Source organism: Tamandua tetradactyla, chromosome 16, assembly GCF_023851605.1.
Source record: "Tamandua tetradactyla isolate mTamTet1 chromosome 16, mTamTet1.pri, whole genome shotgun sequence".
In the NCBI taxonomy this organism is placed as follows: Eukaryota; Metazoa; Chordata; class Mammalia; order Pilosa; family Myrmecophagidae; genus Tamandua; species Tamandua tetradactyla.
The window spans coordinates 75,776,770-75,791,044 of record NC_135342.1 but is presented as its reverse complement, the minus strand read 5'-3'; the positions used below and the strand labels follow the sequence as shown (position 1 = coordinate 75,791,044).

The window sequence follows — 14,275 nt, the reverse complement described above, 5'->3', positions numbered from 1 at the left end:
TATTTCCGGTGAGTCAGTGTAGCTCAGTGCAAGGTCCCCAAACCAGAATACCTAGAGAGACTAGGTAGGTCATAAATGGACCTAGAGGCAAGGTGTAGACAAATGGAAGGAGGTGGGGGTGGGGGTGGGGTTCTGCAGCGAAGGGAAGAATACATCCTTTGTTTAAAGGAGGCAGCTGCAACTCGTATTTGGTATTGCTAGATTTAGTTTTCAAGATATTTACATGAAAATTCCTTTTATATACTAGCAACTGTGTTAGTTTTCTGTTGCTGCAATAATAAGCCACACAAAACTGAAGACTTAAAACAACACACACTATCTTACAGAAATTTGAAACGGGTCTTACTAGGCTAGAACCAAGGTCCCAGCAGGACTGAGTTCCTATCAGGAGGCACTGGGGGAGACCTTATTTCCTTGCCTTTTTCAGTTTCTAGAGGCCTTCTGCATTCCTTGACCCGTGGCCCATTCCTTCATCTTTGAAGTCAGCAATGCAACTCAAGTCTCTCCCATCTCATTGGTCTGAGTTGTGTAGTAGTGACACCACCTTCTCTCTTCCATTCCTCTCTCACCTTTAAAGACTGCTTTGATTATATTGAGCCCACCGGGATAATCCAGGCTATGCTAGCCACTGCCACGTCCCTTTTGCCTCCTAATGTACAGATTTCCAGGATTAACACATGGGCATTTTTTGGGGTGGGGTGGGGGGTGGTAAACAGATTTATGGGCAGGCTAGTATCTATGGGGCTTGGAGTTTATCCTAGTGCAGCCACTTAATAATCAAAATTTTGGTTTCCACTTCAGTAGAATGAGACTAATACTGCTGCCTGTGCTATAGGATCTTCATGAAAATAAGATAATGCACCTAGAACAGCACCGTGCCTGTGGCATAGTAAGTACTCAATAAATGTTAGCTATTATTCATTCTTGTAGATTCTGACTAATGTGAAAATTTTCCTTTGAATCTGGAAATCACTGGCCCTGAATCTACTACTGCGTATGAATGTAGTATGTGTCTCTGGAGTATCAGGTACATAAGAGGAGTTCAGTGAGTCCTCTCATCTCCTTGAGTAGAAGCTTGTTTAGGAGAGCCACAGGGTGCAACCTCAAGTGGTTTCAGGGTAAACTGAAGGAGAGACCACCTATGTCTCTCCTCCAGACCTCCAGTTCCTCAAGGAGGGCTGTGAAACTGTAGGAAGTCATTCTGGGAAATGCAGGGCTTGTGTGCAGATGCAATACAGGCATGCAGCGCTGACCGTGTGCACACATCAGGAAAGATGCCTGATTTAAACCAATGACTATGATCTACAATGGAATTGGCATTGTTAGGCCCCTATGGACTTGGTGCCTCACTCTGAGATAATGGAAGTATGTATTATATTTGCTACTTAAATTGAAAAATATAATAATTTTCATATTAAGTAACTTACAATCAAGGGCAATACCTTTACTGAACCTTTTTTTGTCTGATTGTAAGTGTTAGGTCGGGGGAACAGGGAAGGTCACCATGACTTGAGCTGTGTAAAATGTGCCGCCCCTTCTAGACATCACCTAACCCCCTTGCTTAAAAACCGACCGCACCAGGACCCAGTGGTGAGCTCGCAACTCCCTACCTGGAGTTCTTTGAGCTCTGCCCAGGAGCGCAGGAATAAACTCACTCACTCTGAGGTTTTTTGGTCTGCCTCTTCTCTTCTTTCACCTCCTAAAACCTTACAGTAAGTAGATAGAGAATAGGCCTTTACACCTTGAGTTGTTTTCTTCATGGGGTGCAGGATTCAGCCATTTCTCTGACGTTCTTATGCCCAAAGCATATGTGAAATAGCCTAGTTTAGAATAAAGCCTGGATCATGGAACCCAGATATGCTGGCTGGAGCGGGTATGCAGTGTACAATGTTTGCATGCTTCAGTGAGCGGCCTAGGTAATGTGCTTGTTTGTATCTTACAGGTTCTATGGATTTTATAATTGCTGTTTTCTTCTCTGCTTTGGCCCCTGGCAAACTCCAAGCCCAGTTTTCTTCTGGCAACTGGTATATTCTTACATAGTAATCTTATCCCTAGCTTCATTTTGTTTCCTTTTTTTTTTGTTCTCCCATTTGCTCAATTTTCCTAACCTTCTAATTTTACCAAAATTGTACCATGTGTTTTTGTAATCTCAGACCCTTCCTGGAGCAAGACAGGGAATAGATTAAAAACAAAAAAATATATTGTTATAAAAGGACATACTACTTAATAATGATCATTGAAGGATTTTCACAAAAAAGTAACCAATGTACCAGTTTTTAAATATCTTTATTCATAAATCAGTAAATATGCCATAGTCAGTTTGAATGCCATATTTGTGGTAAAACAGATAATGAAATGTATAATTACATTGAAACCATTTTTTATAACGGAATCCTGTAATAATACTTTAATGGACCTAACTCTACTCTCTGAATGGACTGATTTAATGATTCTCCCAGAAAGTTTTGAATTGGGTATGGTTTCTTGTTTCATTCTGTGATCCAAGGCTTCAGAGAAAATCCCTGGAAATAAGCAGTTGGAATCAGACCACCCCAGGATTGAGGAGCGAGGTCAGGGAAAAGGACACCAGGGATGATGCCATACAGTCTCAATCGCTGTGCCAAACACTTGATTTTGGAGCATTTTGGCATCAAAAGGTCAAGTCTAGAGCCATATGTATATATACCCTATCCATCTCAAATGCCCGCGTTTGTTAGATTTTGCAGGATACTGGGGTAGGGAGGGGACATGTAGTGGAGGAGGAAAGAATCAGTCCCAACAATTATATTAGCATTCTAAATTTTCAATACCAAGGATAAATTTCTAAAATGCAAGTTTATAGGCAGAAGCAACCCAGCTAGCCATTAGTTTAAATGTATGTGCAATATAGTCAGAGAGCTGCTGTGCTTACAAAACCACATAAATCTTATTTATCTCTGATTTTAAAATAATTCATTCCCTTGTTGGGTATGCAAGTGAGTAACGGAGAAAGTGGTGCATCCGCAATACCTGAAATAGAAAGAAAAAAAAAATTGATATAATCACAGGGGCAAGATGTGAATCGGTTTTAAAATGGCCAAGATGAGAGGGTAGAACACGGACGCCCCCATTAAGTGCAGAAGCAGAATGTGCAAAGCAGTGCATGATGAGACATCAGACTGGAGATAATCGGCCAGCAAACGGAGGATTGAATGTAGGTAGGCAGCTAATTTTTCTAGCTTGTAAAATAAGCTGACTACTCACCGGCTGGAGCTAAGGATTTCAACGCTTCCAAAAGATGTGGACTAGAGAACTTTATTAGGCACCTAAGGGGTTCTTCCCTTTCAGCTAAGATGCCCCTGTTTAAGTCACTTTTGAACTTCGTTTCGAGCTGTCAACAGATATATTTATAAATAACTGTTAAATATGTCAGCTGGAATGTAATAAAATAAATATAATAAAATCAGATCATGCATCTCATAAATTCTTGTCATCAAGAAATGTAAGTACTAATGGGGGCAGACAACATTTAATTTGCTGTCTGCAAATGTAGAGAGCAATTAGTAGTTAAATGACATCATGTGTAAAATGCCAAGCACACCCAGCACCTGACACACAGGAGACGATGAATGTCAGTTCCACCCTCAGATGCTCTTTACAATTTGCATTCCTAATGGAAGATTAGCACTATCTTTTGTAATCTGTCATTTCAATGTAAAAATGCCATGTCTTCTGAACCCCTATTGCTATTTCTTTTTAACTTCTTAATTTGGAAGATACTGAGCACATACAAAATTAAGAGCACAGTATAAATGGATCTGTGTGCACATCCCCCAGCTTAAACGATGATCAACTCATGACCAATCCTGTTTCTTCAACTACCCCACTTTCCATCCCCCATTGGATTATTTTGAATAAAATCTAAGACAGCATAGCATTATATCTGTAAAGTTATCAGTTTGTATCTAGAAGAAAAGGACTCCTTTTACAAGCTTTACTGTAATACCATTATTACACTTAAAGGAATTAATACCAATTCCTTAGTTATCATCAAATATCCAAGTACTGCTATAGGTACTTCAATAGACATTTATCTCTTACACTCTAAGTCTCAAATTTTCTTAGAAATGCTCCTTAAAATTTAGAATTGTTATGCTGAAATATTCAGGAAATTTACAGTGTCTGCAACGAAATCAAAATTATCTAGAATATAGAAAGAAAGAAAGCAATTGTGGTAAAATGTCTGGCAAATTGAAACAAAGGGCAAATGGAAGTTATCTAAGAAAATATAGGGAAACATCAGTAGCATGTCTGAATATATGTGCACACTGACTTAAAGAATAGAGCCATCTAGCTGTGTGTAAAGGGTAGTTAGGTGAATCAAATCATATATATCCTAGACCAGTGTTTCTCCAGTTTTAGTGTGCAGCATCAGCTAAAAGGCTTACTAAAGCCAGATGGCTGGGCTTCCCCTCCAGAGTTCCTGATTGAGAAGTACTAGCACAGGGCCAAGAATATACATGGGGTATAGCTTCCCAGGTGATGCTGATACGGCTGGTCTACAGTTTGAGAACCACTGTCCCAAATTATGAGCTGATTGTTTCAAGGAACTGGGTTAAATCCTGCAGTTAAGGGAACCCAACCTGAAAGCTGCCAATCATTTTCTCTTACTGAAAACAAAACAAACTAAAAAGCCTGAGCCTAAGAGCAGATCAGTGGCAGATTTAGAGTAGGACTATGGGGAGGCTGAGCAGAAAGAATCTTATTGGAGGATTTGGGGCAAAGACAGTATTTACGGCAGGCTTTGGAATTGGAGTAAGGTGATGATGGAAACATGAGTGGTTCTAATGGTGGCCATGGGCTTGCATTAAACCCCTGCAGCCTCCCAGCTGGCACACTTCTGTGTGGTTCACAGTACTGTTTGGGAAGCAGGGTTTTCTCCATGACAACTGTGTTAAGCAATGACTTATTCAGTCACTTTTATTTAACAAGTACCTGTGAGCACCTATTATGTGTTGTTTTAGGTACAGATGGGTTAGAAAAGTATAACTTACAGATAAGAATTGAGCAATTTATTTTTCCACAAAAATACAGATACAGCCAATTATGCATAACTGGATATGAAAGATGCATTGAAAAGACAAATTTAAATTTTCAAAATGTCTTCTCTGCTACTGTGAGATCTTATAATCTAGAGGTCTATTTAACACATAAATTTATGATACAAAAAAGTGATAAATGAAAAGGGAAGTTTCCTTAAAATTCTTTTTCCATAAAGGATTTGTCCGTTAAAAAAAAACTGATAACTTACAGCTAATGTTTACAGCAATGTCCTACCTTGTATTGTGCAAATTCTAATCTTGGCTGAGGATAGTTTCCAAAAGTTTCTTCTGTCACTCTTTGGACTCTCTCTTTTTCTATTTTATTTTCATGAATGATCCTCGAATCCACTACAAATGGAAGATTTCAAATGAAAACAGCTGTTAGGGACATATTTCATCCTCAAAGTATTCGCCTTTCATTCCTAACCCCTCAATTTGCTTGTACAATTTTAAAATAATGTTTACTGCCTCTTCTCTTGATTAACAAACACAATTTTCCGTTCTGCTTTCTTCACTTAATATGACATCAGCAGTCCCATGTCATTGGAAAGTAAAAAAAAAAACTGTTCATAATGACTGCACCATTCATTTTATTGCCAAATTGTTGCCAAGAGATAGAAAAGCTTTCATTTTAATATGTTTCTTTTGTATCCCACCATGTTTCTGAAGTTTCTTGTATACTTCAGCAGTTTTATGTTCTATTCTCTTGGGCCTTCTAGGAACAAACATGTGACATCTTTGAGCAGTGATCCAGTCCCACTTCTGATTGTTCAAAAAACAATTTATCCAGCACTACAACTCTGAATTCTAGACTCAGGCAGACCCAGGCTTCTCATCCTACATTGCCAATTCTAACTGTGTGATTTTGCCTAGCAAGTTACTAAACCTCTTTGAAATACAGTTTCCTGTACAGTATATTAATGGGCCTATTGTGAAGATTAAGACAACAATACATATAATCATCTTAGCAGGGTGCTTGGCACAAAGCAATGCTCAACTACTAGCTATTTTTTTGTTTTTGTTGTTATTATTAGATGGCTCCTTCAACAAAAATTTAACTGTAAAATTTTCTGAAAGCAGTCAAATGGTTTTTTGTTTTTTTTTTTTTCATGGGCAGGCTCGGAACCAAACCTGGGTCTCTGGTATGGCAGGTGAGAATTCTGCCACTGAGCCACCATTGTACCACCTCAGTCAAATGGTTTTAAATCAGAAACCAATTACATATATGTTTTGCTGAGTGACAGGAATGTAAAAAGGAATGAAGCACTTCCATATTTCAGTTTTATCTTAAAGCACACATACTATTTATATCTAGCCCCAGGCTTCTTTCCTGTAGAGGTGTAGCAGAGTTGTGAGTTTCAAAGGCCTAGAAGACACAAATAAATAAGTAAAGTGAATATTTTCCTAATGTAACATTTAAAGGATAGATAGTAATTGGCTTTAGTATATAAATGTATGCCAAATCTTATCTTCTTTATTTTTTCCAACAAAAACACATTTGGGGTCACATCCTGGCTGAGTTAAGCATTTCTCCTGGAGCAGGATGCTGACAGTGTGACTGCTGGGGGGAGTGCAGGGTGTTTGGTGTGAGGAGCCTGCCCTGTACTTGGTTTTCATAAACTGGATCTGTAAGAAGTACAGGTGGTAAGAGCAAAAGCTAGAGGAATCAAAGGCTGGATTTGCAACGTGATGTTCCAACTTCATAGCCATGTCTTTACAGCCCTAATTCCTTCAGGAATAAAGTAACTTTCCTACTGTAAGTCTGAATCTCTTCCTTTATCCCACCTTCCTTCACTAAAGCCATTGTTTTTCTAAGGTTTGACAATGTGAATTTTCCCAGGCATGTGATTGTCACATTGAAGCAGAAGAGTTTATACCAATTTTGTGGGAGGGTGATGAGTAGGAGCACAGAGGCTGGTTATGGGAAAAAATCAGTATTTAACTTCTTAATGTGAGATTTTTTTCCTTAAAGAGTGCCTTGCAGACAGCCATTACGTCTTTCCTTTAGAACAGATGAAAATTTCTAAGTATGACACATTCAAGAACTCAAAGACACACAGAGCATTAATAATCCACCTACAGGAGATCAAACACGTGAGCACACATTTGCTGTGCAGAGGAGGGAAAAAAAAACCCTGAGCCTGTGAATAAAGGACAGATACATTCGTCATTAGTGGGACACTACATTTAAATAGTTTTAGCAAATAAATAAATTGTGGGATGTAATAAACCATTACTTTCTCCTTTCATTCCAAACCTTGTATCGCTTACTAGAAGGGATAAAAAATAATTCTGCTTCTATCTTGTATAATAGAATGATATAATTAGCTTCAAAAGACAGCATCACCTTAAGTCTAATGAGAAAATAAATTCTAATTGGAATAGGTAAATAGAAAACTGGGATCTATAACATATACTCCAATGGCAAGTGAAGACAAAATTATAGAATGATAGTAAGCAATTATTTTGCTTCCTTTTCTGTTAATCAAGTGAAAGCTTTCTCTGTTGTAGGAATATCTAGCATGATCTTCCCTTGTTGGAAGGGGATGTTCCCACCTCTCAGTGGCTCCTAACTCATGTAGGAAACCTAAAAGGGAGACAACTTTCAAGAGACCAACTGATCAGCTCACCTGATTATACTGTTTAAAAACAATAGCCTTAAGAGAGTCCAGATACCGGCTTCTGAGGTCCATTTTCATAATCTGGTGGTGTTTGCTAGCAATTGTCAATGCCTTGAAATGAAAATCATCAAGACTGTTAGAATTTCTGTTCCTGGATTTACAGTATTTGTGAAAATAAAATGTAGGAGCTGTAATCAATGCAGAGTTTCCACTTAAGAGTGAAAAGGAAATCCAGACAAATTTAATCTTATGACCTATTAGTTTAAATAACAAAAAACATGGCTACTGGCATTAAGAATGCCATAAATGTAAAAATTTTGTACAAGTTTTAGAAAAGTGATCCTGTTTAAAGTTAGGAATTATAATAAATCAACCTCATACTTAGCAGTAAACAATGAATACTTAAAATGCTGACAGTTTTAGAATACCAATCATCTAATATTAGATACTGCCAAACAAAAATACAGTATGTATACTTTAGAACAAATATTGAAGGAAAAAATGTATATTAAAGGCAATTTGTAAAAGCCTTCCATCTATGGAGAAACACGCTAGCAGAAAGAAACAGAATAGAATTAGATATTTATGTGGAACTAGAGAACAGAGATAAGTTTTGCTTTAAGATACACAATGGAAGTGAACACTAGCCTCTGGATTAATGTTTAAGCCAGCTGTGGCAGAGTTTAATCTCACTGTAAGTGGAAGAATGACCACTATCTATAATGGGGGAAGAGGCCCCAAATGTAAATTTATAGGGAAATAGAAGTAGAAATCTTGCTGCCATTTCAGCAAACAACCAAGTTGCTTAAATACCAAGAGAGCAGGAACCCTGGGACCCTCTATCTGGTTCAGCCCCCAGTGCTCTACCTGGCTACCAGTGTGTGCACAGGAGGCAGAGCTGCTTCCCTACATCCAGCTCAGCTCAGGAACTAATTTGGGATGTTGCTATAGTATAGCTGTCAAGGTTGATAAGAGATGGTAGAAGCAGCAGCAGCTGCCAAGGCCAATGTAGGGATGGCTTATTTTGCAGAAAGAGGTCAGGAAGCCTATGAAGCCAAAGGAACAAAGAGAAGTAGGCTCTGAACAGAGGAAACTTTTTAAGTTAAAGCAGTTTTTTTTTTTTTTAATTTCTGTACAGAATGTGGGAGAAATGGTTACAAAGGAAAACAACATTCACCAATAGGCAAGTTATGTTGTCATGAAAAAGCAGCGAGGTGTATTCATATGTAACCAACTGGAAAGGTTATGTTAGATTAAAAAAGCAATTGGCAGAAAACATGTACCACTTAGTTTCTGTGATAGAACATCTTCCAAAAGGTAAAAACAAAATTGTTAACAGTTTTTTGGAGGGAATAGGATTGGGAAAGCTCTTAATGACAAATTTTTTATTTTTACAGAGTTTGGTATGGGTTGAGTTTTTTACATTAAGTATGCATTACTTCCAGATTAAAAGACAAAAAACAAACAGTTCCAAGTCAATGTCCTATATGCCAAATTCCCAGGTGTAGAAAAACTTTGCACTCCTTATTTAAGGAGATCAAGAATTATAGGTGACATTCTAAAGCAAATGTTTCTTGAGCAGTTTAAATCTAATTGACTTTTGAAATAAGGATGATAAAATAATCCTAGATTTTATAATCCTTTGTTCCATACCTGGCCCAGCAGGGGTATATTGCTCTTTACCCTGGTGACAGAAGTGAAGGCGTATGGAGTCTGGGGGTAATACACAACAAAAGTCGCTTTGTACTGGTTTGGTTTTGTATAATGGGTTCCCCAGGCAATTCGAATCCACACTGCATTCTCCTCAGCATCTCTGAAATTGACCATCACCTTTAAAAAAGAAGATTTACGTTTCCTAATTAAAATCTCATGGTAGCACTAAATAAAGGTAGTTTTTAGGGGTGAAAGATGTCACTGTAATCTTGCACACAGGTTGTGATCTGGCAGTCTTTTCTCCTATTTTTCATTACAGTGCTTTGGGGATCTTTGGGAAAATATTTTACAGTTGTTTTTTAGAGGTACTTTCATGCCTTGCAAAGTCATTTGGAAGAACAGTTTTGTTTCTTTTTAAACTATAATCAGGGAATTTTCAATAACTTCTTGGGCTTGTCCTGAAAAATCTATGTTCCTCGATCCATAAAACTTTATGAAGTAAGACAGCCTTACAAAGGAGATACTTATTTTATAATGAAGTCTTTTTAGCATCTAGGACAGACCTAGCGTGCTTATAAAGCTTAATAGTAAGATTTCCATATAGTACTGGGCTTAAAAATATTCTAATCCTAATGCTTTCATGCATTTAGCTCTGACACTAAAAATTACTCTAAAGGAATATTATTTGGTGAAAATATAGGAAATTTGGTTTCCATTTCATGGCTAAAATACTGGCCTTTCTAAACTTTTCAACTTAATTGCCTACTGGTCTGAAATTTAAAGCTAGCCCCTAGATCATCAGCTCATCCCTGGTTCAGCTTTCCCCTGGAGGTCTGCCTTGTAGAAAGCAGGCTCTTGGGACAGCAAACTCTGCTTGTCTGCACCTCTTGTTTCCTCTGTCTGGTGTCTTCCTCTATGAAAAGCAGTTGTTATAGTAGTTGCTGGCATTAGCAAAGAAGGCAGTTACTTTGACCCCGCCACTCATTATCTGGCTGTTTTCCTAAATTCCTGTGGTGTGCCAGACTCGGAACCCTTCCCACTGTGGGGCGTGGAATTGTCCAACTTTCCCCTGAGCAAGCAGCACAACGCCTGGCCTCTGAGAGGTGCTTAGGGGGCCTCTGTAGCTCCAGAAATGCCTGTAGAATTGAGATTGCAGTATTTGGAGGGCACATTTTCATTAGAAGAAAATGACAGCACTCATGTTCATGTTCTTTAGTCTAGAATAAGGGTACTTAAGTAAGGGCTCATAGGGTGGTTTGAAGAATTGGAAACAAAGTGGGGTGTACATGTCTAAGCATACACTTTTTCTGGAGAGAGGTGCCATCTCTCTCTCTCATCAGAATTTTCATAGAGGCCTGTGATCCAAAAAAGGCTAAAAATCAATGGAGTAAGAGAAAAGGTTGTCCAGAAAATACAGTATACTCATGAGCCTTCAAGAGCTCCACTTCATATTCTTGTACTAAAGGAGTTACACTGATACCTGAAAAGATAGGGCCCAAGTATAGACCTTTATTATTTTCCTAAGAAACTATCTCAATAAATGCCACTCTGCAATGACATGGATAGGCATTTTCCACCAGGCTTAACACAGATTAATTTTGCTAGGTAACTAATCCAGCAGTGTCCTAAATGGCAGGCTAACCTGAGAACAAACCGCTGCTCAGAGTAGCTGTGAATAGTCATAAACTCAGTACATGGCTATGACCCATAAGCCACTGAATAGACTAGAAACTAATGTAGTATGAGAATCAAATGAAACTTGTGACAAACAGAATCACCACATATTTAACTATATTAACATTTAACACAGACTAGCATCATTATACTATATGGTGTGCAGGCATAAGAAAGGAGAGTAAAATGTGGTAACTTTTTATAATGGAAACTTTGTCTGATCTTACTTGGTAAGTTTTCTAAGACCTTTGTATAGTTTTCTAAGACCTGGTAAGATGTACAGTTAATCCTTCTCTCTCTTTCTCCCTACCCTTCTCCCCCCCGCCCCCCAATTTCTCTCCATTTTCCTCTTTCCTCTCTCTCTCTTTCAGACACTGGACTAGATTCCCCGAATCATAGGCTCCATTCATCACTTCCCAGTTTTATTTGCACTAATTTCTAACTGAAATTTTATTTCTCCCAGGCAACAAAACAGTCAAATTTGTTGGACCTGTAAGTTTGTTATCAACAGAAATCCCAAATGTTTTATGATATTACAATTGTTGCATGTTTCAAACAATCATTTATGCCTATCACTTTGAATCTATTTGATTTTAGATCCTGTTATATAATTATTTTGTTACTAAAGAAGCACGTGCACTACTAAATCACAAATCTCAATTATAATATTTTAATATAATAGGCTTCCCTGTAACTCTGTGTATTCTATTTATTTATTTATTTATTTATTTTTGGGTGCATGGTCCAGGAATCGAACCGGGGTCCCCCACATGGAAGGTGGGCATTCTAACCACTAAACTACCTGTGCACTCTTTGTATTTTATTTTATATCATTAAAAAACACTATTCTGAAAAAGTAGTCCATAAGCTTCACTAGATCAATAAACGGTGCTTGGCACAAAGAAAGGTTAAAACAACTGTTCTAGAACAACAGGTAAGTTACTCTTTACTCTTGACTACTAAGAACTGAACTTTGCAAGAATTATAGTCATCAGGCTTTAGGAAAGTGGAGATTAGCCATTGTTAGTGAAGATATGAGGGGGCAAGTGAAGACATGCTGGGAATCGTTGATAAAAAGAGAAAAGGGGCTAGGAGATACGGGCCAGTTCTGAGTAGGGAACAGGGAAGAGAGAGGACACAGCAGCTTTATCTTTTTATTCTCATCGTCTAAAGCCTGCACTCTCTGGCCACTGATGAAAGGAATGGGGAATTTGCAAAGAATATATGAAATTCATTTTTCCCCTGGAATATTGTTGGGCACTTCCCTCTGTGACAGTGGGGAGCATGATGGTCAGAATTTGCCCTCAGGGACCTTACAGGTAGGGGAGGAAGACTGACAGTGAAAGCAGAAAATATGATGTTTTGTTACTGGAGGAAAGAGAGATAGAAGTTCAAGACAGGGAATACTATTTCAGCAGAGGTTAGTAGGTCAGGAAGGAGTGAGCTGTGCAAAGGCCAGGGTAACTAGAGTTTGTTCCAAGGGGAGGAAGCAGCCTAAAAGTTAGAAGAGCAAGGCAAGTTTGAGATCTTGAAGATATATGGCTGGAGTGCAGAGTACAGGGGATGAGATCAAAGGGGCAGGCAGTGCATCGTGAAGGGCATGAGAAAAATCAAATCAATGAGCAGAATACAGACTAGAAATAAACTGAAGGACTCTGAAGAATCCATGGATGGTACAGCAGTAGAGAAAGGTGAATTTGCCATCAAATGGTGTTTTGGAAAGGAAATGATAGTCTAAGTTATATTCCTAGCCCCCCTCCTTCCTTCCGCCAAAGTAAACCCTGTAGCTTATCCTCATTAAAGAAGGAAGGCTGAGTGCAGAACCTTGTGGGATGCTCTAGCACAGGGCAGATTTCATCATGGAGACAATAAAGGAGCAGTTAGCTTGGGCAGAAGACAACGAATCAGGAATGAGGGAGTCATCAACTGCCAGTTTTCTGAGAGTGACTTTCTTGAACATAAGAAGTAAATGTCGCACATCTTTTAATACTTAGCATCTGGTACATGGCCAAGTGTTGAGATATGTGGATGCTCTCTAGATCCTCCTGCCTGGGTTTAAAACCCTGACTCTGCTGCTCACCAGTTGTGACCTAACTGGCTTCATTCTGAGGAAGCAATAAGTTGGTGACTGTAAAGTGCTTAGAATAGGGCTGGAATACACAGGTATTTGCCATTGGCAATGCTGTTCAAAGAAAAAATATCACTGGCCTCTTGAACATTAGTTATCAAACTTAATGGTGCAGCAGAGTCACCTGGAGGGCTTGTGAAGCCGGGCTGCTGGATCCACCTCCAGAGTGTATGATTTATTTGTCTAGGATTGGGCCTGGGAATTTGCATTTCTAACAAGTCCTCAGGTGACAATGATGCTACTGGGCCTGGGGTCACATTGGGAACTACTGCCTTTTGAAGTTCAGTTTCAATATGGTGGTGAGGGCAGTAGCCAGAATGCAAGGGGTTTAACCATGAAGTCAGAAAAGATATATAATCCTTTCAAAGTGTTCGGGGGGTAGGTCTTTGAAGGGGGCCAATCATTAATACCCTTCTTCCGAACCAGCTGAGAATTAAAGCAAAAGAGTTGGCAGATGGAGACCAACATATAACCTATAATACCAAGAAACTGGCGACTGCCTAATTCAAAACCCAGAGTCAGGCAGAGTGACCCACCCAGTTACTGCTGAACCGCCCTTGGAGGCTTTTGTTGCAGGGGCAGAGCTTGCGCTGAAGGAACAGACCAGAAGACATGCTCCCTGCAGGCAGCTGCTCTCAATCAGGTTAAGTCATTGCTCCAACCTGAAAAAGGTGAAAGTTGGTGGTGAAGAGGGGCCAGATGTTATGTCAGTGGGATTTCCTCACTGAGGAATCCCACAAGAGGGAAACATCAGGAGCAAGAAATAAGTCTTTCCCCTTGACAGTCCTGTGGTAAAAAGAATAGGGCTTAAAGATAGGCATGGGAAACAGATGTGCTTTTATTGAGACTTGAACATGTTTACAGCAGTAGAAGAGATTAAGAATACGAAAGAGAATAGAGACAAAGAAGGTCCGAAAAGGATGTAGGAAATGGATTCTGAAAGCACACAGAAGGGTCAGTATAGGAAAGGAAATCAGAGAATAAATAGCAAGTATGGCAGAAGTTACAGAAGAAGCTTAAGGTAAAGAAATGGAAAGAAAGGTCAAGGAGTTTGTGTGTGAACAAAGGGAACAGTTATTCTAGAGAGGACAGCCATAGGATGGTGGATGTGACAAAGA

General features: G+C 39.0%; 2 protein-coding genes across 5 annotated transcripts in view; one reads left to right on the top strand and one right to left on the bottom strand.

The window, feature by feature from the left end:
• Window positions 1-14,275, top strand: part of CMC2 (C-X9-C motif containing 2) — an 85,540-nt gene that overhangs the window by 942 nt on the left and 70,323 nt on the right. Inside the window, exon 2 of the mRNA XM_077133120.1 lies at window positions 802-889. Coding sequence (XP_076989235.1) covers window positions 857-889 — 33 coding nt within the window. The 5' untranslated portion in view covers window positions 802-856. The remainder of the gene's footprint in view (window positions 1-801; window positions 890-14,275) is intronic.
• CENPN (centromere protein N) overlaps window positions 2,908-14,275 on the bottom strand; it is a 27,327-nt gene continuing 15,959 nt past the window's right edge. For 3 of the 4 annotated variants that reach the window (XM_077133117.1, XM_077133115.1, XM_077133116.1), the window contains 6 exons: window positions 9,356-9,532; window positions 7,712-7,813; window positions 6,384-6,447; window positions 5,317-5,429; window positions 3,244-3,370; window positions 2,908-3,009 (listed from right to left, as the gene is read on the bottom strand). In XM_077133117.1, the coding sequence (XP_076989232.1) occupies window positions 2,927-3,009; window positions 3,244-3,370; window positions 5,317-5,429; window positions 6,384-6,447; window positions 7,712-7,813; window positions 9,356-9,532 (666 nt within the window). In that variant the 3' untranslated portion in view covers window positions 2,908-2,926. The remainder of the gene's footprint in view (window positions 3,010-3,243; window positions 3,371-5,316; window positions 5,430-6,383; window positions 6,448-7,711; window positions 7,814-9,355; window positions 9,533-14,275) is intronic. The other variant, XM_077133118.1, reaches the window with a different exon arrangement.